The sequence below is a fragment of the Artemia franciscana genome, chromosome 7 (genome assembly GCF_032884065.1).
Source record: "Artemia franciscana chromosome 7, ASM3288406v1, whole genome shotgun sequence".
In the NCBI taxonomy this organism is placed as follows: Eukaryota; Metazoa; Arthropoda; class Branchiopoda; order Anostraca; family Artemiidae; genus Artemia; species Artemia franciscana.
This window is the reverse complement of record NC_088869.1, coordinates 32,263,366-32,287,394: the sequence shown is the minus strand read 5'-3', so window position 1 is coordinate 32,287,394 and position 24,029 is coordinate 32,263,366. Positions and strand designations below refer to the sequence as shown.

Here is a 24,029-nt window from a genome sequence, read left to right as displayed (position 1 = left end):
TCGTTACCACGAACTGTTTGATTCAACTCCAAAAAAGTCAAGGGTTTTTTCCTGTATATGATATAGGACAAAATTTTATTATTTAAAAAAATGGCGAATATAACATCTAAAACATCAATATAACGTCTATTAGACACATATAACATCCATAGATATGTTGACTGATAAAAAAAATAAATAAAAAAATAAATAAAAGACAACGAGGAACTAGATTAAATAACATTGGATGACAACTAATCACAAATAAGCAGCTCAAATAATTGACAAAAAGATTCAACACAGTAATGGTAAAGCGAGAAAATTTATCTCACTTTATCACGGGTATCGGTTTACTTCACAAAAAATATTTGGCACTATTCTAGAGGAAAAAGGTTAATTTAAAGAACAAGCTCAGGTAATTAATTGGAAAATAAATAATAGAATCAAGAGCCACCCTGGAGATACCATCAGTATCCATACTGAACTATATTTTAAACTGAATTGTAACCATACTTCGTGTCACAACAAAGTTTCTATTTATATTGGACTAATCGCTGAAGTTAAGCATTTCAGCAAAATCAGCACTACGATTGGATTAGGTTAGAAATTAAACCATAGAAAATCAGCCAATAGAGGAAAAAGTCCAAAATATATGAAGAAAAAAAATAAAATTATCCACCTATTTATAAATTAAATTTACCCTATAACAAATCAACCAGCAGATGCTTGAATGCGCCAAGTGAATGGCAGCCCCAAGCTTTAAAACTACTAATTTTATACTTTTTTCAAATCTAATTTCTATTTTTAAATAATATCCAGGAAATGTGAGATAGGCTTTCATGTCCCTCAACCACGACTGTTTACAGATCAAACTGAATTTTGGAGCTATAATGCTTCCAAAATAATAAATGACCTTGAAACAATTAAATTTAAAAGGAACAGGTTTTTTCAACTGAAAGCAATGAGCAACACTAAATCTTAAAACGAATTCAAACTATTACGTATTCGAGGTACGTTGCTCTGTCCTCAATGCCTCGCTGTTTACGCTAAGGTTTGCTTTTTGTTCCAATTATATAAGAATAACTCCTGAAACATAAGTGCCTTTTAATTTTAAAAATAAGCTTTTAAAAGTTCCAAAAATATTTAGTGTAAGGAGTGAGGTATTTAGGGGGAAGGGGAAATGAACTGTTTGATTGGATAGTTTTTACTTTTTTTTAAGAGGGTCTTATGTGATGCTAAAAATATTTCAGTAAGAAATGGTAAACTGGTATCCCTCAGAGCCCGTATTGGATACCTACTCTGCATATTTCTCAAAATTAAGGAGCAATGTAATGCCTCCTCCCCTCCTTTGTGAAAAGAAGAGAAGAAAATAGATGCAATTTATTGCAAGTACAAAAAGGCAGCAGCCTTACCAGCAAGATATCGGCCAACAGCTCCATCAACATTAGTAACAGCTTAAAAAATAAAAGCAGCAATAACAACTCAAACAGTAGCAGCGCTTCAAACAATAGCAACAACAAGTTTAACAGCAACAACTCAACCAACGACATTAATAACGCAGTCAATGACCCATCCAACAATTGTGATAAATCAATACATGACAGCAGCAACAGCAATAGCAACTTGAAAGTAACATCAATTCCAAAAAGAGCAGCAACAACTCAAACAATAACAATGATGATGAATCTACAAATTAGAACCCAGCCAACAACACTAATAGTCTTAGCCAACGGCCCACCCTAAAATAGTACAATAAAAACACCTAATACAGTAGCAACAACCCAAATAACATCTCCGGCGGCAATATCTCAGACTAGAGCCTCCGTACCTTGAGTAAAAACTAAAACCACAGCCCAAATATCTCTACCATCGATATAAGTAACCCAGCTAATGGCTCACTCAATAACTACAGCAGACCGATAAAAGCAGCATCAAATCAAAAGACAACAGCAACAGCTGAATAAAGTATAATAAACAACTCAGCTATCAGTACAAGCAACGCAACCAACAACACTAAGATAAGACTCATGGCTTAATTAAGTCTAACTTAAGTCTAACTTAAGACTTTATGGCATAACAGACAGCTCCAAATTTCCAATCCAATTTCCAATCCAATTTCCAAAATTCAGTAAACAAAATCCCTAGTAGTGGTTTGATCTTAGTTTGCCTTTTAGTCTAAAGCTGCTGTGAATAAAATAATATTTACTTTGAAAAAACTTCAGTTTACAAATGTTAATAGCAACTGTAACAAGAATATACTAAATGGTTAATGGCCCTTCAATCTACTGCTTCTCTTTTTCTCAGTCTTTTGCTTCAGTCTTCCTTTTACTGCTTCTCAGTCTAGTGCTTTTCTTCAAGTATTTATTCAAAGTCAAACTAAAATGTTTATCATCTATTAAATTTGACATTTCCCCTTTTAGCTTTTCCCTATTAAACTTTTCAGGATAATCGCCAGTGGGCTAAGAATAACGAATAACCCTGATGAAATGAAAATTCCTGACACACTTGGCAGAGGACCAATCAATTAGCCGTTCTTAACCCCTACTCTTGATGAAATTAAGTCATAGTCGTTACGCATGCACTCATTGGTTGGCTGTGCCATAAGTTTTTCTTAGGTATAGTATGAGTTCTGCCTATGACCAAAATCTGGAATGATCAGCTGGAGTTTTCTGTTTCCCAATAAGGGATGTTTAGATGATAAAAAAAAGTAAGTTGATACACAGGAGTTTGGGTAGCACAACCTATGGCTTCTAAATGCAAGAGCGTCGTTTCTGCTTTATTGAAAACGATTTTGCAGTTAAAGCAGTGTGTTTTTATTTGCTATAACTTCAACAACAGCACAAAAATAAAAAGATGTTTCAAAATCGATCAAGGTCTACGAAAGAGAGTGTTGCTGCTTGTCCCCTTGCTTTCCCTTCAAAACCAATAAATGGTAAGAATGTCGTTTGTATTTTATTGAAAACGATAATTATGCTGAATACTATGGTGTTTATTCATCTAGACATCGACAAAACAATAATAAAAGTAAAAAAAAAACTAAGCCAAGGCCTAGCCCAGGGGATGGGGGCTAGAGGGTTTTACCCCTCTAGGCCCCACCAATGTATGTCTGACTTGTAAAAACGTAACAAAAATGGATGAAAACAAATTATGTATGCATTTTTTGAGGTTTTTCGTGTAAACACCTCCCCCCTCCCGAAAAAATCCTTGAGTAAAACACCCCCGAAAATAAAAATCCTGAGTACGGCCCTGCACTAAACTAACCAAGATCATTTCAAATCTACTAATAAAAGTGGAACGATTGTTTCACATGTAATGATATTCCTTACTGGAAGTCAAATCCATTTACAATACGCTAATATTATACAAGAAAAAAGTTCAAAGCATATTTTATTTTCAGTAAATTTAAATTTACCCTATGGCCTTTAGAAGGCTTAGGGGGCACTTACCCTACTCCTATATGTGGTAATATCTGTTTCTGGTCAGGTTTTAGTTTTAAATGGTTCCAGTGTAGATGTCTTTTATAATTTTGATTCAACACCTTTGCACTATGCAGAGGGAAAATAACATACAGGGGCGGATCCAAAAGGGGGGGGGGGGCTCCGTGGAATTTATTTTCTGGAAAAACCCATTTATCCAAATGGAAAGCTTCTCGCTCAGAAAATTCCATCAGAAACTCTTAGAAAATCTCCCTGCACGCAAAAAAAAACAAAGAATTACACTTCTACGGGCGGAGAGTGAAATTTGTTCAGTAATACAGGGGGGAGGGGGGATGCCGTCCCACTAGTAATGTTTATTTGTCCTTTTAATTATCCTGGACAAAAGAGTTATCTCAAAAGTTTTATCAGATGACTGTGGGAAAAAGGGGACGTGGGAAGGGGCTAGTTGCACTCCAATATCTTAGGTAACTGAAAAAGAGCACTTGAACTTTAATTTTTGTTCGAATGAGCCCATCTTGATCTTCTAGAATTACTGGTTCGATACAGTAACCCTTTGGGAAAACGAAAAAATAAAAAAAGTATCTCTTGAAAGGCGTTGATGTCAAACTTGAATTTAAAAGTAATTGTTTTCACTTTTTTCTCGCCGATCTTATAGCATGAGTGATTCCTGTTCTTGGAAGACATCGCATATCCTTCCTGAAGAGGGTTTATGTGACGCTAAAAATATTTTAGCACTAAGGAGTAAGCTAGTATTCCACAGAGCCCGTATTGGAGGCCTATTATATACATATCTCAGAATTAAAGAGCTATGGAATGCCCCTTCCCCTGCTTAGAAAGAAAAGAAGAAAGTGTGGCTGAAAATGTATTACAAGTAAAAAGAACAACATCCTTACCAACAAAAGGTTAGCCAACAGCTACCTGAATATTAGTAACAGCTCAAAAACAAAGCAGAAGTAACAACTCAAACTTTAGCAGCCGCTTCAAACAATAGTAACAACAAGTCTAACAGCAACAAATCAATCAACGACATTAATAGCACAGTCAGTGGCCCATCCAATAGTTGTGATAAATCATCATATGACAGCAGCAACAGCAAAAGTAACAGCAATTCTAAAAAGAGCTGCAAAAACTCAAACAATAATACCGATAAAGACTCTACCAAGAATAACCCAACCAACAATACTGAAAATCTTAGCCAACGGCCCACCCAAAAATAGTATTAACTAAAATAAAAAAAAAAATAGAAACAGCAGCTATTACAGTAACAATTCAAATAACATCTCAAACGATAATTTCTCAGAAAGTGACACCAGTACCTTAAGCAGAAGCTAAAACAGCAGCACAAAGAACTCTACTAACAATATAAGTAACCCCGCTAACGGCTCACGCAACAGACACAGCAGACCGACATTTAACCGCAGCAGCAACTTAAACGACAATAGCAACAGTTGAATAACAACTAGGAACAACTCAGCTATCAGCAATAGCAACTCAACCAACAATGCTAACGTAAGACTCGACTAACAGTGGCTTAACAAACCAACAGCAGCAAACCAAACTAAAACAGCAGCACAAAAAACCCTACTAACAATATGAGTAGCCCCGCTAACGGCTCACGCAACAGACACAGCAGACTGACGTTTAACCGCAGCACCGACTTAAACGACAATAGCAACAGTTGAATAACAAATAGTAACAACTCAGCTATCAGCACTAGCAACTCAACTAACAATGCTAACGTAACACTCGACTGACAGTGGCTTAAAAAACCAACAGCAGCAAACCAAACTAAAACAGCAGCACAAGGAACTCTACTAACAAAATAAGTAACCCAGCTAACGGCTCACTTAACAGACACAGCAGACCAACATTTAACCGAAGCACCGACTTAAATGACAATAGCAACAGTTGAATAACAAATAGTAACAACTCAGCTATCAGTACTAGCAACTCAACCAACAATGCTAACGTAAGACTCGACTGACAGTGGCTTAACAAACCAACAGCAGCAAACCAAACTAAAACAGCAGCACAAGGAACTCTACTAACAATATAAGTAACCCCGCTAACGGCTCACGCAACAGACACAGCAGACCGACATTTAACCGCAGCACCGACTTAAACGACAATAGCAACAGTTGAATAACAAATAGTAACAACTCAGCTACCAGCACTAGCAACTCAACCAACAATGCCAACGTAAGACTCGACTGACAGTAGCTTTACAAACCACAACAAATTTCCGATCAACACCATAGTGTAAAAAGTTCTTGATAGCAGTTTGAACTTAGGTTACCTTTTACTAAAAAAAAATGTTATGAATAAAACAGTGTTTACTCTGAAAAAGCTCCAATTTTCAAAGTTTAGCAACAACTGTAAGAAGAATACACTAGATGGTTAATAGTCCTCAATCTACTGCTTCTTTTCTTCTCAGTCTACTGCTGCCTCAGTCTTATTCTACTGCTTCTCAGTCTACTACTTCTCACCAAATATAAACTTAAATTTAAATTAAAATTTTTATCATTCACTCAATTCAAAATTACCCTTCTTAGCCTTTCTCTATTCAACTTTTCAGGATGATGGCTATTAGGCTAGGAATAATCCTCACCTAGGCCTATTGAAAATAAAATGTTGCAAAATGGAGAGTTGAAAAAAGAGCAGATATTGGAATTTTCTTATGTTGATGTTTGACTGCTTATTGACTGCCTATGATATAAAAGACCCGGAATACCATCAGTGATCCACTAAGAGTGAAAGACTGTCGGTGGAACTTCACAACAACAATTTATCCCAAGTCCTTTTCGTGTCCACCCACACTTATACAATATATTTTATTCTGACTCAAAATCTAAAAGTTATAAAGGACAAGCAATTGAATAAATCAAAATTTCTGATACACATGGCAAAGGAGCAATTAATTAGCCGTTTTTGACGCCCGCTCTTGCTGAAATTAGGTCAAAGTCGTTACATCTGCACTCATTGTTTGGCTAAGCATTTCCTTTGCACAGTATGAATTCTGCCAATGACAGCAATCTACAAAGAAAAAAAGTAAAGTGTTTTTGTATTCCAATAAGAGATGCTAAGATGACGCAAAAAGTGAGCTGATAAACAGGAGTTGGGATAACAAACCCTAAGGCTTCTAAATACCAGAGCACTGTTTGTGCTTCTTTGAAAACGATTTGTAATTCAAGCAGTGTCTTTTTATTTGTTATAGCATCAACAATAGCACAATAAAAAGAGAACGATATCTCAATAGTAATCAAGGTATACAAAAGAGAGTGGTGGTACTTGTCGGGCTTGCCTCCTCCTCAAAATATCTAAGTGGCACGATTGTCATTTGTATTTTATTAAAAACGATAAGCATGTTGAACGCTGTAGTATTTATTCATCTAAACACAAAGAGGAACCATAATTTAAGAAAAAAAAGCAAACCAAGCTTTTTCAAAATTATTAATGAAAGTTGACCGATTATTTAACGTGTAATAATATCAATTCCTGGAAGTCCAATCTATTTATGATGCATTAATATCATAAAAAAAAAAGTTAAAAAGAAAAAGAAAAACTTTCTTCTGGGCATCGATAACACTGTTATTAAATAGCGGTGGTGAGGTTATAGCACCTTGTCGAATACCTTTACGTACGGGAATGGCCCCGTCAATTAAATCAGAGTTTTTACCAGAAAGTGCTTAACCTTTACATTTTATCTCCGATACATGTTTCGGAGGGTAACTATTACAGAACTGTTCATACCACGAAGCGGAGCCGCTAGTAATAGGGTGGAAAATTAGTAATTTCAGTTGAATAAAAGATAAAAAAAATTATGAAGAACTAATTAAGAACAAATTGATTCAAACATAAGAAAAAAAATTCTGAAGCTCAATTACGAAGATTGAATCCTTGCAACAGGCAGGATTGAACCTAGATCCCTTTATCGGGAGCCGTGGTCTCATCCACTGTGCTATTACAAGGTATTTCATATATTGATTTATATGTGAATATGTTAATATTCAAATACTTTTAATCAAAAAATTGTAAAGGCTGATGTAAACTTGATTTAAGTTATGTAGCAATATGTAGCAATGTAAGCAAATATATAGCTTAAATAGGAGTTGTTATATATATTCTCCAAAATCCAGAGAAAGGAAATAACTTGTCATTGTCTCATAATATTGTTTTTATCATTAATTTTTGTTAAACTTTATAGCATAATATAATAGTTGACAATACTAAATCAGCATCATCGAGTGATTCCTTCACAGTTAAAAACCTGTTTAAAAAATTATTTTTTAACTTTTTGGACACTATGGGCTTCACTCTTTACTATGTTAGTGCAACTATGACGCATGCCTTAAAACAATGGACTTATTATTGCGTTTCCCTAAATATGAAATATGTAGAACTCATTAAGGTCAAATTAAGGATCAGAAGTTATGAGTCTGAGAAAACTTGCCAAATTTTAGTGAAATTATCATAAGGACCCACAACTACCTTTACTTTTGAACCAATAGCCATTCCGATCATGTAACCTGCTATTGATTGATTACTAAAGGCGAAAAACGAACTTTGCATTTTCGTCCCTTTGCGTCAACGCCCCGCTCTTTACGCTAAAATTCGATTTTTTTTCACAATTCTACTTTTTAAAATAATAAAAATACTTTAGCGTAAAGAGTGAGGCGTTGAGGAGGGTACAACCCCTTTCATATACGGAACAATTTTTGTCCGTTTTAAGTTTTAATGTGGCTCCTTACTTGCAATTAAAATATATGCTTAATACGTAAAATACGTTTTTGAATTAAGACATGTTTTGATTTTGGCTTACCGCACATTTTATATATATATATATAAATAAGTTGTCTGTGTGTGTGTGTGTCGAGTGACATCATGTTTGTGTGTCGACTGACGTCAGGTTTGTCGACTAACTTCATTATAAGGATTGAGCTGTATGCGTCATGAAGTTGTTTGTCGACTGACGTCATGTTTGTCAACTGATGAAATTACATAACGGGACACCGGGACACAAATGACGACCGGGACACAAGGAATATAAATGACGACCGGGAACCTCAAAGAGAAATTACAGACTGGGACACCCGGACACAAATCACGACCGGGACACAGGGAATATAAATGACGACCGGGACACAGGGACACAACTACAACGGGGATGCCGGGGGCACAGGCGGGATACATAAATGACGACCGGGACACAGGGATTGTTCGAATAGAAATTACAGACCGGGACACCGGGACACAAATGACGACCGGGACACCGGGACAAAGGGAATATAAATGAAGACCGGGACACTCAAAGAGAAATTACAAACTGGGACAGCGGGACACAAATGACGACCGGGACACAGGGACTATAAATGACGACCGGGACACAGGGACACATCATTAGAATAATGAGGTATAGATCTGAATACGGATTGTTTTTCCCATGGACAATTATATGTTGCATGTTCAAGAGTCAGTAAACCTGACAATCTATTTATATGCACAGACAATGGGACAGCGAAGAATGTTGTATATTCGCATGTTTTACGTAGTTAAAAACATATATATATATATATATATATATATATATATATATATATATATATATATATATATATATATATATATATATACATATATATATTTATATCGTGTATATAACATGTATATCAATATAACGTGTATATGACACATATAACATCCATAGATATGTTGACTGATAAAAAAAATAAATAAAATAAATAGATAAAAAACAACGGAGAACTAGATTAAATAACATTGGATGACAACTAATCACAAGTAAGCAGCTCAAATAATTGACAAAAAGGTTCAACACAGTAATGGTAAAGCGAGAAAATTTATCTCACTTTATCACGGGTATCGGTTTACTTCACAAAAAATATTTGGCACTATTCCAGAGTAAAACGTCAATTTAAAGAACAAGCTCAGATAATTAAGTGGAAAATAAATACTAGAATCGAGAGCCACCCCAGAGATACCATCAGCATCCATACTGAACTACATTTTAAACTTAATTGTAACTATACTTTGCGTCATAACAAAGTCAGTATTTATATTGGACTAATCGCTGAAGTTAAGTATTTCAATAGAATCTGCACTACGATTGGATTAAGTTAGAATTTAAACCATAGAAAATCAGCTAATAGAGGAAAAAGTCCAAAATATATAAAGGAAAAAAATAAAAATAGAATTCTCCACCTATTTATAAATTAAATTTACCGTTTAAAAATCAACCAGAAGATGCTTGAATGTTCCAAGTGAATGGCATCCCCAAGCTTTAAAACTACTAATTTTATACTTTTTTCAATTCTAATTTTTATTTTTTAAATAATATCCAGGAATTGTGAGGTGGGCTTTCATGTCCCTCAACCACGACTGTTTACAGATCAAACTGAATTTTGGAGCTATAATGCTTCCAAAATAATAAATGACCTTGAAACAGTTAAATTTTAAAGGAACAAGTTTTTTCAACTGAGAGCAAGGAGCAACACTAAATCTTAAAACGAATTCAAACTATTAAGTATTCGAGGTACGTTGCTCTGTCCTCAATGCCTCGCTGTTTACGCTCAGGTTTGCTTTTTGTTCCAATTATATAAGAATAACTCCTGAAACATAAGTACCTTTTAATATTAAAAATAAGCTTTTAAAAGTTCTAAAAATATTTAGTGTAAGGAGTGAGGTATTTAGGGGGAAGGGGCAATGAACTGTTTGATTGGATAGTTTTTACTTTTTTAAGAGGGTCTTATGTGATGCTAAAAATATTTCAGTAAGAAATAGTAAACTGGTATCCCTCAGAGCCCGTATTGGATACCTACTCTGCATATTTCTCAAAATTAAGGAGCAATGTAATGCCTCCTCCCCTCCTTTGTGAAAAGAAGGGAAGAAAATAGATGCAATGTATTGCAAGTACAAAAAGGCAGCAGCCTTACCAGCAAGATATCGGCCAACAGCTCCATCAACATTAGTAACAGCTTAAAAAATAAAAGCAGCAATAACAACTCAAACAGTAGCAGCGCTTCAAACAATAGCAACAACAAGTTTAACAGCAACAACTCAACCAACGACATTAATAAAGCCTTCAATGACCCATCCAACAATTGTGATAAATCAATACATGACAGAAGCAACAGCAATAGCAACTTGAAAGTAACATCAATTCCAAAAAGAGCAGCAACAACTCAAACAATAACAATGATGATGAATCTATAAATTAGAACCCAGCCAACAACACTAATAGTCTTAGCCAACGGCCCACCCTAAAATAGTACAATAAAAACACCTAATACAGTAGCAACAACCCAAATAACATCTCCGGCGGCAATATCTCAGACTAGAGCCTCCGTACCTTAAGTAAAAACTAAAACCACAGCCCAAATATCTCTACCATCATTATAAGTAACCCGGCTAATGGCTCACTCAATAACTACAGCAGACCGATAAAAGCAGCATCAAATCAAAAGACAACAGCGACAGCTGAATAAAGAAGAGTAAACAACTCAGCTATCAGCACAAGCAACTCAACCAACAACACTAAGATAAGACTCATGGCTTAAGTAAGTCTAACTTAAGACTTTATGGCTTAACAGACAGCTCCAAATTTCCAATCCAATTTCCAAAATTCAGTAAACAAAATCCCTAGTAGTGGTTTGATCTTAGTTTGCCTTTTAGTCTAAAGCTGCTGTGAATAAAATAGTAGCCTATTTACTTTGAAAAAACTTCAGTTTACAAATGTTAGTAGCAACTGTAACAAGAATATACTAAATGGTTAATGGCCCTTCAATCTACTGCTTCTCTTTTTCTCAGTCTTTTGCTTCAGTCTTCCTTTTACTGCTTCTCAGTCTACTGCTTTCAAAGTCAAACTAAAATTTTTATCATCTATTAAATTTGACATTTCCCCTTTTAGCTTTTCCCTATTAAACTTTTCAGGATAATCGCCAGTAGGCTAAGAATAACGAATAACCCTGATGAAATGAAAATTCTTGACACACTTGGCGAAGGACCAATCAATTAGCCATTCTTAACCCCTACTCTTGATGAAATTAAGTCATAGTCGTTACGCATGCACTCATTGGTTGGCTGTGCCATAAGTATTTCTTAGGTATAGTATGAGTTCTGCCTATGACCAAAATCTGGAATGATCAACTGGAGTTTTCTGTATCCCAATAAGGGATGTTTAGATGATAAAAAAAAGTAATTTGATACACAGGAGTTTGGGTAGCACAACCTATGGCTTCTAAATGCAAGAGCGTCGTTTCTGCTTTATTGAAAACGATTTTGCAGTTCAAGCAGTGTGTTTTCATTTGCTGTAACTTCAACAACAGCACAAAAATAAAAAGATACTTCAAAATCGATCAAGGTTTACGAAAGAGAGTGTTGCTGCTTGTCCCCTTGCTTTCCCTTCAAAACCAATAAATGGTACGAATGTCGTTTATATTTTATTGAAAACGATAATTATGCTGAATACTATGGTGTTTATTCATCTAGACATCGACAAAACAATAATAAAAGTAAAAAAAAAACTAAGCCAAGGCCTAGCCCAGGGGATGGGGGCTAGAGGGTTTTACCCCTCTAGGCCCCACCAATGTATGTCTGACTTGTAAAAACGTAACAAAAATGGATGAAAACAAATTATGTATGCATTTTTTGAGGTTTTTCGTGTAAAAACCTCCCCCCTCCCGAAAAAATCCTTGAGTAAAACACCCCCGAAAATAAAAATCCTGAGTACGGCCCTGCACTAAACTAACCAAGATCATTTCAAATCTATTAATAAAAGTGGAACGATTGTTTCACATGTAATGATATTCCTTACTGGAAGTCAAATCCATTTACAATACGCTAATATTATACAAGAAAAAAGTTCAAAGCATATTTTATTTTCAGTAAATTTAAATTTACCCTATGGCCTTTAGAAGGCTTAGGGGGCGCTTACCCTACTCCTATATGTGGTAATATCTGTTTCTTGTCAGGTTTTAGTTTTAAATGGTTCCACTGTAGATGTCTTTTATAATTTTGATTCAACACCTTTGCACTATGCAAAGGGAAAATAACATACAGGGGCAGATCCAAAGGGGGGGGGGGCTCCGTGGAATTAATTTTCTGGAAAAACCCATTTATCCAAATGGAAAGCTTCTCGCTCAGAAAATTCCATCAGAAACTCTTAGAAAATCTCCCCGCACGCAAAAAAAACAAAGAATTTCATCCCTACGGGCGGGGGGTGAAATTTGTTCAGTAATACAGGGGGGAGGGGGTATGCCGTCCCAAGAGTAATGTTTATTTGTCCTTTTAATTATCCTGGACAAAAGAGTTATTTCAAAAGTTTTATCAGATGACTGTGGGAAAAAGGAGACGTGGGAAGGGGCTAGTTACACTCCAATCTCTTAGGTAACTGAAAAAGAGCACTTGAACTTTAATTTCTGTTCGAATGAGCCCCTCTCGATATTCTAGAATTACTGGTTCGATACAGTAACCCTTTGGGAAAACGAAAAAATAAAATAGCATCTCTTGAAAGGCGTTGATGTCAAAATTGAATTTAAAGGTAATTGATTTCATTTTTTTTCTCGACGGTCTTATAGCATGAGTGATTCCTGTTCTTGGAAGACATCGCATATTCTTCCTGAGGAGGGTTTATGTGACGCAAAAATATTTTAGCACTAAGGGGTAAGCTAGTATTCCACAGAGCCCGTATTGGAGGCCTATTATATACATATCTCAGAATTAAAGAGCTATGGAATGCCCCTTCCCCTGCTTAGAAAGAAAAGAAGAAAGCGTGGCTGAAAATGTATTATAAGTAAAAAGAGCAACATCCATACCAACAAAAGGTTAGCCAACAGCTACCTGAATATTAGTAACAACTCAAAACCAAAGCAGTAGTAACAACTCAAACTGTAGCGGCCGCTTCAAACAATAGTAACAACAAGTCTAACAGCAACAACTCAATCAACAACATTAATAGCAGAGTCAGTGGCCCATCCAAAAATTGTGATAAATCATCATATGACAGCAGCAAAAGCAAAAGTAACAACAATTCTAAGAAGAGTTGCAAAAACTCAAACAATAATACCGATAAAGACTCTACCAAGAAGAACCCAACCAACAATACTAAAAATCTTAGCCACCGGCCTACCCAAAAATAGTATTAACTAAAAAAAAAAAAAAAAATAGAAACAGCAGCTATTACAGTAACAATTCAAATAACATCTCCAACGATAATCTCTCAGAAAGTGACACCAGTACCTTAAGCAGAAACTAAAACAGCAGCACAAAGAACTCAACTAACAATATAAGTAACCCCGCTAACGGCTCACGCAACAGACACAGCAGACCAACATTTAACCGCAGCACCGACTTAAACGACAATAGCAACAGTTGAATAACAAATAGTAACAACTCAGCTATCAGCGCTAGCAACTCAACCAACAATGCTAACGTAAAACTCGACTGACAGTGGCTTAACAAACCAACAGCAGTAAACCAAACTAAAACAGCAGCACAAAAAAACTCTACTAACAATATAAGTAACCCGTCTAACGGCTCACGCAACAGACACAGCAGACCGACATTTAACCGCAGCACCGACTTAAACGACAATAGCAACGGTTGAATAAAAAATAGTAACAACTCAGCTATCAGCACTAGCAACTCAACCAACAATGCTAACGTAAGACTCGACTGATAGTGGCTTAACAAACCAACAGCAGCAAACCAAACTAAAACAGCAGCACAAGGAACTCTACTAACAATATAAGTAACCCCGCTAACGGCTCACGCAACAGACACAGCAGACCGACATTTAACCGCAGCACCGACTTAAACGACAATAGCAACAGTTGAATAACAAATAGTAACAACTCAGCTATCAGCACTAGCAACTCAACCAACAATGCTAACGTAAGACTCGACTGACAGTGGCTTAACAATCCAACAGCAGCAAACCAAACTAAAACAGAAGCACAAGGAACTCTACTAACAATATAAGTAACCCCGCTAACGGCTCACGCAACAGACACAGCAGACCGACATTTAACCGCAGCACCGACTTAAACGACAATAGCAACAGTTGAATAACAAATAGTAACAACTCAGCTATCAGCACTAGCAACTCAACCAACAATGCTAACGTAAGACTCGACTGACAGTGGCTTTACAAACCACAACAAATTTCCGATCAACACCATAGTGTAAAAAGTTCTTGATAGCAGTTTGAACTTAGGTTGCCTTTTACTAAAAAAAAAATGTTATGAATAAAACAGTGTTTACTTTGAAAAAGCTCCAATTTTCAAAGTTTAGCAACAACTGTAAGAAGAATACACTAGATGGTTAATAGTCCTCAATCTACTGCTTCTTTTCTTCTCAGTCTACTGCTGCCTCAGTTTTATTCTACTGCTTCTCAGTCTACTACTTCTCACCAAATATAAACTTAAATTTAAATTAAAATTTTATCATTCACTCAATTCAAAATTACCCTTCTTAGCCTTTTTCTATTCAACTTTTCAGGATGATTGCTAGTAGGCTAAGAATAATCCTCACCTAGGCCTATTGAAAATAAAATGTTGCAAAATGGAGAGTTGAAAAAAGAGCAGATATTGGAATTTCCTTATGTTGATTTTTGACTGCTCATTGACTGCCTATGATATAAAAGACCCGGAATACCATCAGTGATCCAATAAGAGTGAAAGGCTGTCGGTTGTACTTCACAACAACAATTTATCCCAAGTCCTTTTCGTGTCCACCCACACTTATACAATATATTTTATTCTGACTCAAAATCTAAAAGTTATAAAGGACAAACAATTGAATAAATCAAAATTTCTGATACACATGGCAAAGGAGCAATAGCCGTTTTTGACGCCAACTCTTGCTGAAATTAGGTCAAAGTCGTTACATCTGCACTCATTGGTTGGCTAAGCATTTCCTTTGCACAGTATGAATTCTGCCAATGACCGCAATCTGCAAAGAAAAAAGTAAAGTGTTTTTGTATTCCAATAAGAAATGCTAAGATGACGCAAAAAGTGAGCTGATAAACAGGAGTTGGGATAACAAACCCTAAGGCTTCTAAATGCCAGAGCACTGTTTGTACTTCATTGAAAACGATTTGTAATTCAAGCAGTTTTTTTTTATTTGTTATAGCATCAACAATAGCACAATAAAAAGAGAACGATATCTCAATAGTAATCAAGGTATACAAAAGAGAGTGGTCGTACTTGTCGGGCTTGCCTCCGCCTCAAAATATCTAAGTGGCACGATTGTCATTTGTATTTTATTAAAACGATAAGCATGTTGAACGCTGTGGTATTTATTCATCTAAACACAAAGAAGAACCATAATATAAGAAAAATAAGCAAACCAAGCTTATTTCAAAATTATTAATGAAAGTTGACCGATTATACAGAGAAGGGAAATAACTTGTCATTGTCTCATAATATTGTTTTTATCATTAATCTTTGTTAAATTTTATAGCATAATATAATAGTTAACAATACTAAATCAGCATCATCGAGTGATTCCTTCACAGTCAAAAACCTGTCTAAAAAATAATTTTTTAACTTTTTGGACACTATGGGCTTCACTCTTTACTATGTTAGTGCAACTATGACGCATGCCTTAAAACAATGGACTTATTATTGCATTTCCCTAAATATGAAATATGTAGAACTCATTAAGGTTAAATTAAGGATCAGAACTTATGAGTCTGAGAAAACTTGCCAAATTTTAGTGAAATGATCATAAGGAACCACAACTACGTTTACTGTTGAACCCTTATCCTTTCCGATCATATAACCTGCTATTGCTTGATTACTAAAGGCACAAAACGAACTTCGCATTTTTGCCCCTTTGCGTCAACGCCCCGCTCTTTCTGCTAAAGTTTGGGTTTTTGTCACAATTCTACTTTAAAAAAAAATAAAAGTACTTTAGCGTAAAGAGCGAGGCGTTGAGGAGGGTACAACCCCTTTCATATACGAATAATTTCTGTTCGTTCTAAGTTTTAATGTCGCTCCGTACTAGCACTTAACCCTTTCAGACCTGAACCAAGAAGGAGTTGCGTAAAAATTCTGAAAATAGCAGAGAGTGACCCTGGAGGTTCAACTAGAAAAGGTTTATTTTTTTTAAATTTTTATTTCATTCCATATCCAAAATGTGAATGGTTACCATATGGTCACGTCAGGTATATACAGATACTATTTTAGGTGAAAATTTGTGAAACAGTTGCGATCTGAGTTTAAACACAGTCGAACTTTGCACTTCGAACACATGATTCGACTGGTTCCACCCCTAACGCACTTCTCATAGCGACACCTTTCCTTTTCAGTCGTATCCGGAAAATGCGAGGTCTGGTCAAACCTCACTGATTCCGAAGGCATCCCGTCTCGCGAGGTAGTCGTATTGCGCTTGGTCACTGATAAGGATGGTCTTCCAACTCGAGGACTTTGAGATACGCCAGTAAGAACCAACCCACGAGCAATGCCCATTTTGAAGTACAGCAGAGACATGTGCTGAACATTGATCTGCTTGCACTGTCGGCGGTGTATCAGCCAGGCGTTGTTCACAGCCATGTCAAAGAAGTAGTACACAATCCTCATATACCATTTCTTAGAGCGAATGTCAGTCCTGTAAAGCTCCAGGAACATGTCAGCAAGATCTACGTCCCCCATTGATTTGTTGTAGTCACGGACGATTCGGGGGCGATCAACTTCGACGTATTTCCGTGTTGTGCCATCCCATCTCTGACACTTATCAATTGGGGTGACTGCACAGTATGAAGAAGCCAAATGGACTGGTTTGTTGTCATACCATTTTACTACCGATACTTCTGAATGTCTTTCAAAACGGAAGTCCACTGACCCTCGTCCTTTCTTCTTCATGTTGGCGTCGGTATCTAGAACAGCGCCCCTCATTCTGTTGCTGCGTATCGTACCACATGACTCGATGCCATATTCAACCCGGAACTTGTGAATGAGATCGATGCCAGTATAGAAGTTATCAAAGAACAACTTGAAGTTCATGAACCTTGGCAGATTTTCTACAAGCCGAAGGACAACGTCAGTACCTTGGCCAAGTTCAGAAATTTCAACAGCTCCTTTTCCTGTATATATCTCTATGTCATACACTATTCCGCTGATGCCGGCTGTCGTGAAAATCTTTACACCCCACGAGTGGGGCTTGTCCTTCAAGTACTGTCGAAATCCAATTGTTCCTTTGAATGGGATCATCTGTTCGTCAATACTTTGGATCTATTCAGGGTCTATTTTTTTCAGATTCTCCCTGAATGCGTCGTATAGTCTTCTGATCTTGAACAGTTTATCATGACCAACCTCCCCTTTCGGTATCATTAAGGTGTCATCGCAAATGTGGAAAAAAGACGTCAAGCTGATGAACCTATCTCTGCTCATGGTATCAGCCACCGGGGAATATCGTATTCCATTCTCCCAGTACATTCTAATAGCCGGAATTTTGAGAATGCTCATAAGCATTTGAACTCCAAGAAATCTGTGCAGCTCTTCAAGGGAAAGTTTCAGAGCAAGATTCTTCTTTCTCATGGCATTCAGATTCGTTTGGTCCACAATGTTTGAAAGAATGTCTTCTGTGATAAACATTCGGAAGAGATCAAGGGGCGTTTGTACCTCGTCATAGTGTGGCATAGAACCCTTCCATGTAATATTTCGAGGTTCGGGCTCCGTTTTTATCCACTTGTATTGCTTTGCCTCCTTCGCTACCTTCTTTTTTGCTACTGGTTTTGCCGTGACCTGAGGAGCATCAGTTGGAGTTACTAGACCGGCCACTGCTTGGGAAGGAGCATTTTTTTGAGCTCTTGTAAGGACAAAGGGTTCAGCAGGTGCAGTAACTGTTGCTGACTGTATTGCAGAAGAAGCTGACACTGGTGCTGATGATGTGCTTGAAGAACTGTTTGACGCTGTTGTATCATTCAAGCCCGGGAGAGGCAAATCGAATTGATCCGTGTCATCGCCATTGTCTAACTCGAACCTGCCAAGCATTGCTAAAGGGATGTCGTCTGTGTGGTCGATATCCTCTTCATCTCTTCCGTCTTCATTGCCATAACAGTTGAGAGAACGTAAGGGCTGAAATTCTTGACCTGGATTGTCTGGTGCCCAGTTTGGGTCGTCGTCGTCGGAAGAGATATCGAGATCTGAATCACAATCAGGTATGAATAAAAGCCTTGCTGCTTCTTCTGCAGTCATTTTCTTGGTAACTCTTCTACTTCTTTCCTTGATCAGTCTCTCTTCCAAGGGCTTGGGACCATGACCTCTCATGGAGTCAGAGCTCGTGCTTGGATCAGCTGAAAAGAAATTCAAGGTAAGTGCATCACTTAATAGTAACAATAACAATAATAAATTGCAATAAAATAGGCCATTGGCCTCAACACTTGCCTGAGGCATCCCACAAAATAGCTTTTTTACCCTTGTTTCAGTAAAAAGGAGGAACAGAAAGAAAATGTGCCTATTCCCGATCATAAAAAGGACTTGCTGCCTCGTTTGCTGTACAAATCTGCCTAGGTATGGTTTGGCACTGAATGCCTGACGTGACCATTTGGTAACCGATCGTTAGCAACCTTGTTTGCGGCTAAACTACAACTCAGAATTAGACTAGTGATGTCTCATTCGAAAGAACGCATTCTTAGCTACGAAATAAGATCATAATCAGGCTCTGAACTTACCAGAAACGTCCAGGTCATCGAGGTCGAAATCTGCACCTTTCCTTTTTTCAACATTTTATGCTCTGTTTAAACTTGGACGCTCGCTCGACCGCTCGGGTAAAGCCTTGAGGGACAATAAATTCAAACGCGACAGAGTCAAGCAAGCGCTATCTAGTGAAAAAGAAATCACGGTTGTGACTTTGTCGAGTCGAGAGAAAAAAAAATACGAGGCGAGCGTTATCCGTATGGTGACCACAGGCATGAAAGGGTTAAAAAAAGTTGTTTTTTTATTTGATTTCTGAACGTTTTTGAATTAATACATGTTTTGATTTTGGCTCACCGCACATGAATGAATAAAAAGAAAATTAAATTTCGTCAATACCTTGCTCTTCACAATAAAGTTTGAATTTATTCCCAAATCTTTAGGAATGACCCGCAAATCACAAAGGCCTTAGAATAAATAGTTGAAATTACTGAAAATACTTTAGTGTAAAGAGCAAGGTATTGTAGAGGAGACGAACCCCCTTACATACGTATTATTTTATGTTCGTTTTATATTCAAGTTAAATTTCAGACACGCTATGAAAATTTATGGCATCTATATCTATAATGAAACAATTAAATTTAAAAGGAACAAGTTTTTTCAACTGAAAGCAAGGATCAACATTAAATCTTAGAACGATTCAAACTAAAACGTATTCGAGGGGCGTTGCTCTGTCCTCAATGCCTCGCTGTTTACGCTAAAGTTTGCTTTTTGTTTCAATTATATAAGAATAACTCCTGAGACATAAGTGCCTTTTAATTAGAAAAATAAGCTTTTAAAAGTTCTAAAAATACTTAGTGTAAGGAGTGAGATATTTAGGGGAAAGGGGTAATGAACTGTTTGATTGGATAGTTTTTACTTTTTTTTAAGAGGGTCTTATGTGATGCTAAAAATATTTCAGCAAGAAGGGGTAAACTGGTATCCCTCAGAGCCCGTATTAGATACCTACTCTGCATATTTCTCAAAATTAAGGAGCAATGTAATGCCTCCTCCCCTCCTTTGTGAAAAAAGAGAAGAAAATAGATGCAATTTACTGCAAGTCCTAAAAAGCAGCAGCCTTACCAGCAAGATATCGGCCAATAGCTCCATTAGTAACAGCTCAAAAAATAAAAGCAGCAATAACAACTCAAACAGTAGCAGCGCTTCAAATAATAGCAACAAAAAGTTTAATAGCAACAACTCAACCATCGACATTAATAATGCAGTCAGTGACCCATCCAACAATTGTGATAAATCAATATATGACAGCAGCAACAGCAATAGCAACTTAAAAGTAACATCAATTATAAAAAGAGCAGCAACAACTCAAACAATAACAATAATGATGAATCTACAAATTAGAACCCAGCCAACAACACTAATAGTGTTAGCCAACGGCCCGCCCTAAAATAGTACAAAAAACACCTAATACAGTAACAACAACCGAAATAGCATCTCCGGTGGCAATATCTCAGACTAGAGCCTCCGTACCAAAGTAAAAACTAAAACCACAGCACAAACATCTCTACCATCAATATAAGTAATCCAGCTAATGACTCACTCATTAACTACAGCAGACCGATAAAAGCAGCATCAACTCAAAAGACAACAGCAACAGCTGAATAAAGAAGAGTAAACAACTCAGCTATCAGCACAAGCAACTCAACCGACAACGCTAAGATAAGACTCAACTAACAGTGGCTTAAGAGACAGCTCCAAATTTCCAATCAGTGCTTTAGTGAACAAAACCCATGTAGTGGTTTGATCTTAGTTTGCCTTTTAGTCTAAAGCTGCTGTGAATAAAATAGTATTTACTTTGAAAAAACTTCAGTTTACAAATGTTAGTAGCAACTGTAACAAGAATATACTAAATGGTTAATGGCCCTTCAATCTACTGCTTCTCTTTTTCTCAGTCTTTTGCTTCAGTCTTCCTTTTTCTGCTTCTCAGTCTACTGCTTTTCTTCAAGTATTTATTCAAAGTTAAACTAAAATTTTTATCATCTATTAAATTTGACATTTCCCCTTTTAGCTTTTCTCTATTAAACTTTTCAGGATAATCGCCAGTAGGCTAAGAATAGCGAATAACCCTGATGAAATGAAAATCCCTGACACACTTGGCGAAGGACCAATCAATTAGCCGATCTTAACCCCTGCTCTTGATGAAATTAAGTCATAGTCGTTACACATGCACTCATTGGTTGGCTGTGCCATAAGTATTTCTTTGGTATAGTATGAGTTCTGCCTAAAACCAAAATCTGGAATGATCAACTGGAATTTTCTGTATCCCGATAAGGGATTTTTAGATGATGAAAAAAGTAAGTTGATACACAGGAGTTTGGGTAACAGAACCTATGGCTTCTAAATGCAAGAGCGTCGTTTCTGCTTTATTGAAAATGACTTGCAGTTCAAGCACTGTGTTTTCATTTGCTATAACTTCAACAACAGCACAAAAATAAAAAGATGCTTCAAAATCGATCAAGGTTTACGAAAGAGAGTGATGCTGCTTGTCCTCTTGCTTTCCCTTCAAAACCTATAAATGGCACGAATGTCGTTTGTATTTTATTGAAAACGATAATTATGCTGAATACTATGGTATTTATTCATCTAAACATCGACAAAAAATAATAAAAGTAAAAAAAAAAAAAAACTAAGCCAAGATCTAGCTCAGGGGATGGGGGCTAGAGGATTTTACCCCTCTAGGCCCCACCAATGTATGTCTGACTTGTAAAAACGTAACAAAAATGGATGAAAACAAATTATGTATGCGTTTTTTGAGGTTTTTCGTGTAAACACCTCCCCCCTCCCGAAACAATCCTTGAGTAAAACACCCCTGAAAATAAAAATCCTAAGTACGGCCCTGCACTAAACTAACCAAGATCATTTCAAATCTATTAATAAAAGTGGAACGATTGTTTCACATGTAATGATATTCCTTACTGGAAGTTAAATCCATTTACAATACGCTAATATTATACAAGAAAAAAGTTCAAAGCATATTTTATTTTCAGTAAATTTAAATTGACCCTATGGCCTTTAGAAGGCTTAGGGGGCACTTACCCTGATCCTATATGTGGTAATATCTGTTTCTTGTCAGGTTGTAGTTTTAAATGGTTCTAGTGTAGATGTCTTTTATAATTTTGATTCAACACCTTTGCACTATGCAGAGAGAAAAAATTACATACAGGGGCGGATCCAAAGTGGGGAGGGGGGCTCCGTTGAAATTTTTTTCTGGAAAAACCCATTTATCCAAATGGAAAGTTTCTCGCTCAGAAAATTCCCTCAGAAACTCTTAGAAAATCTCCTGGACAAAAGAGTTATCTCAAAAGCTTTATCAGATGACTGTGGGAAAAAGGTGACGTGGGAAGGGGCTAGTTGCACTCCAATCTCTTGGGTAACTGAAAAAGAGCACTTGAACTTTAATTTCTGTTCGAATGAGCCCCTCTCGATCTTCTAGAATTACTGGTTCGATACAGCAACCCTTTGGGAAAACGAACAAATAAAAAAAGCATCTCTTGAAAGGCGTTGATGTCAAACTTGAATTTAAAGGTAATTGTTTTCACTTTTTTCTCGACGGTCTTATAGCATGAGTGATTCCTGTTCTTGGAAGAAATCGCATATCCTTCCTGAAGAGGGTTTATGTGACGCTAAAAATATTCTAGCAATAAGGGGTAAGCTAGTATTCCACAGAGCCCGTATTGGAGGCCTATTATATACATATCTCAGAATTAAAGAGCTATGGAATGCCCCTTCCCCTGCTTAGAAAGAAAAGAAGAAAGTGTGGCTGAAAATGTATTACAAGTAAAAAAAGCAACCTCCCTATCACCAGAAGGTCAGCCAACAGCCACATGAACATTAGTAACAGCTCAAAACCAAAGCAGTAGTAACAACTCAAACTGTAGTGGCTGCTTCAAACAATAGTAACAACAAGTCTAACAGCAACAACTCAATCAACGATATTAATAACACAGTCAGTGGCCCATCCAGCAATTGTGATAAATCATCATATGACAGCAGCAACAGCAATAGCAATGAAAAAAGTAACAGCAATTCTAAAAAGAGCTGCAAAAACTCAAACAATAATAGCGACAAAGACTCTACCAACAAGAACCCAACCAACAACACTAAGAATCTTAGCCAACGGCCCACCCAAAAATAGTATAAACTAAAAAAACAATAGGAACAGCAGCTATTACAGTAACAACTCAAATAACATCTCCGACGGTAATCAAACAGTTCGTGGTAACGAACTGTAGTGAGGAACGACCCGGCTCAATAGTAAACGAAACTCTAAAAAACGGAATTATGATGCTAAAATATACATCAAAAGAATCAGATTTTCATGCTAATTCTAAATATATAATTTTAATCAAATTTAGTCTTTGTCATCAAAAGTTACGAGCCTGAGAAAATTTGCCTTATTTTAGAAAATAGGGGAAAACGCCCCCTAAAGGGCACAGAATCTTAACAAAAATCACACCATCGCATTTGGCGTATCAGAGAACCCTATAGCAAAATTTTGAAGGTCCTATCTACAAAAATGTGGTATTTCGTATTTTTTGCCAGAAGACAAATCACGGGTGCGTGTTTATTTGTTTGTTTGTTTGTTGTTTTTTTTTCCCAGGGGTCATCGTATCGACCAAGTGATCCTAGAATGTCGCAAGAGGGCTCCTTCTAACGGATATGAAAAGTTCTAGTGCCCTTTTAAAGTGACCAAAAAAATTGGAGGGCACCTAGGCCCCCTCCCACAATCGTTTTTCTCCAAATTCAACAGATCAAATTTTTGAGATAGCCATTTTGTTCCGCATAGTCAAAAACCATGATAGCTATGTCTTTGGGAATGACTTATTCCCCCACACTCCCTGGGGGAGGGGCTGCAAGTTATAAACTTCGACCAGTGTTTACATATAATAATGGTTATTGGGAA

The 24,029-nt window shown here is 36.7% G+C and overlaps 1 protein-coding gene across 1 annotated transcript; it reads right to left on the bottom strand.

Moving 5' to 3' along the window:
- Positions 1-16,609: 16,609 nt before the first annotated feature.
- LOC136029669 (piggyBac transposable element-derived protein 3-like) lies at positions 16,610-17,641 on the bottom strand. The gene has a single exon (XM_065708174.1). The coding sequence runs from the start codon at positions 17,639-17,641 to the stop codon at positions 16,610-16,612; it is 1,032 nt and encodes a 343-aa protein (XP_065564246.1).
- Positions 17,642-24,029: the final 6,388 nt, after the last annotated feature.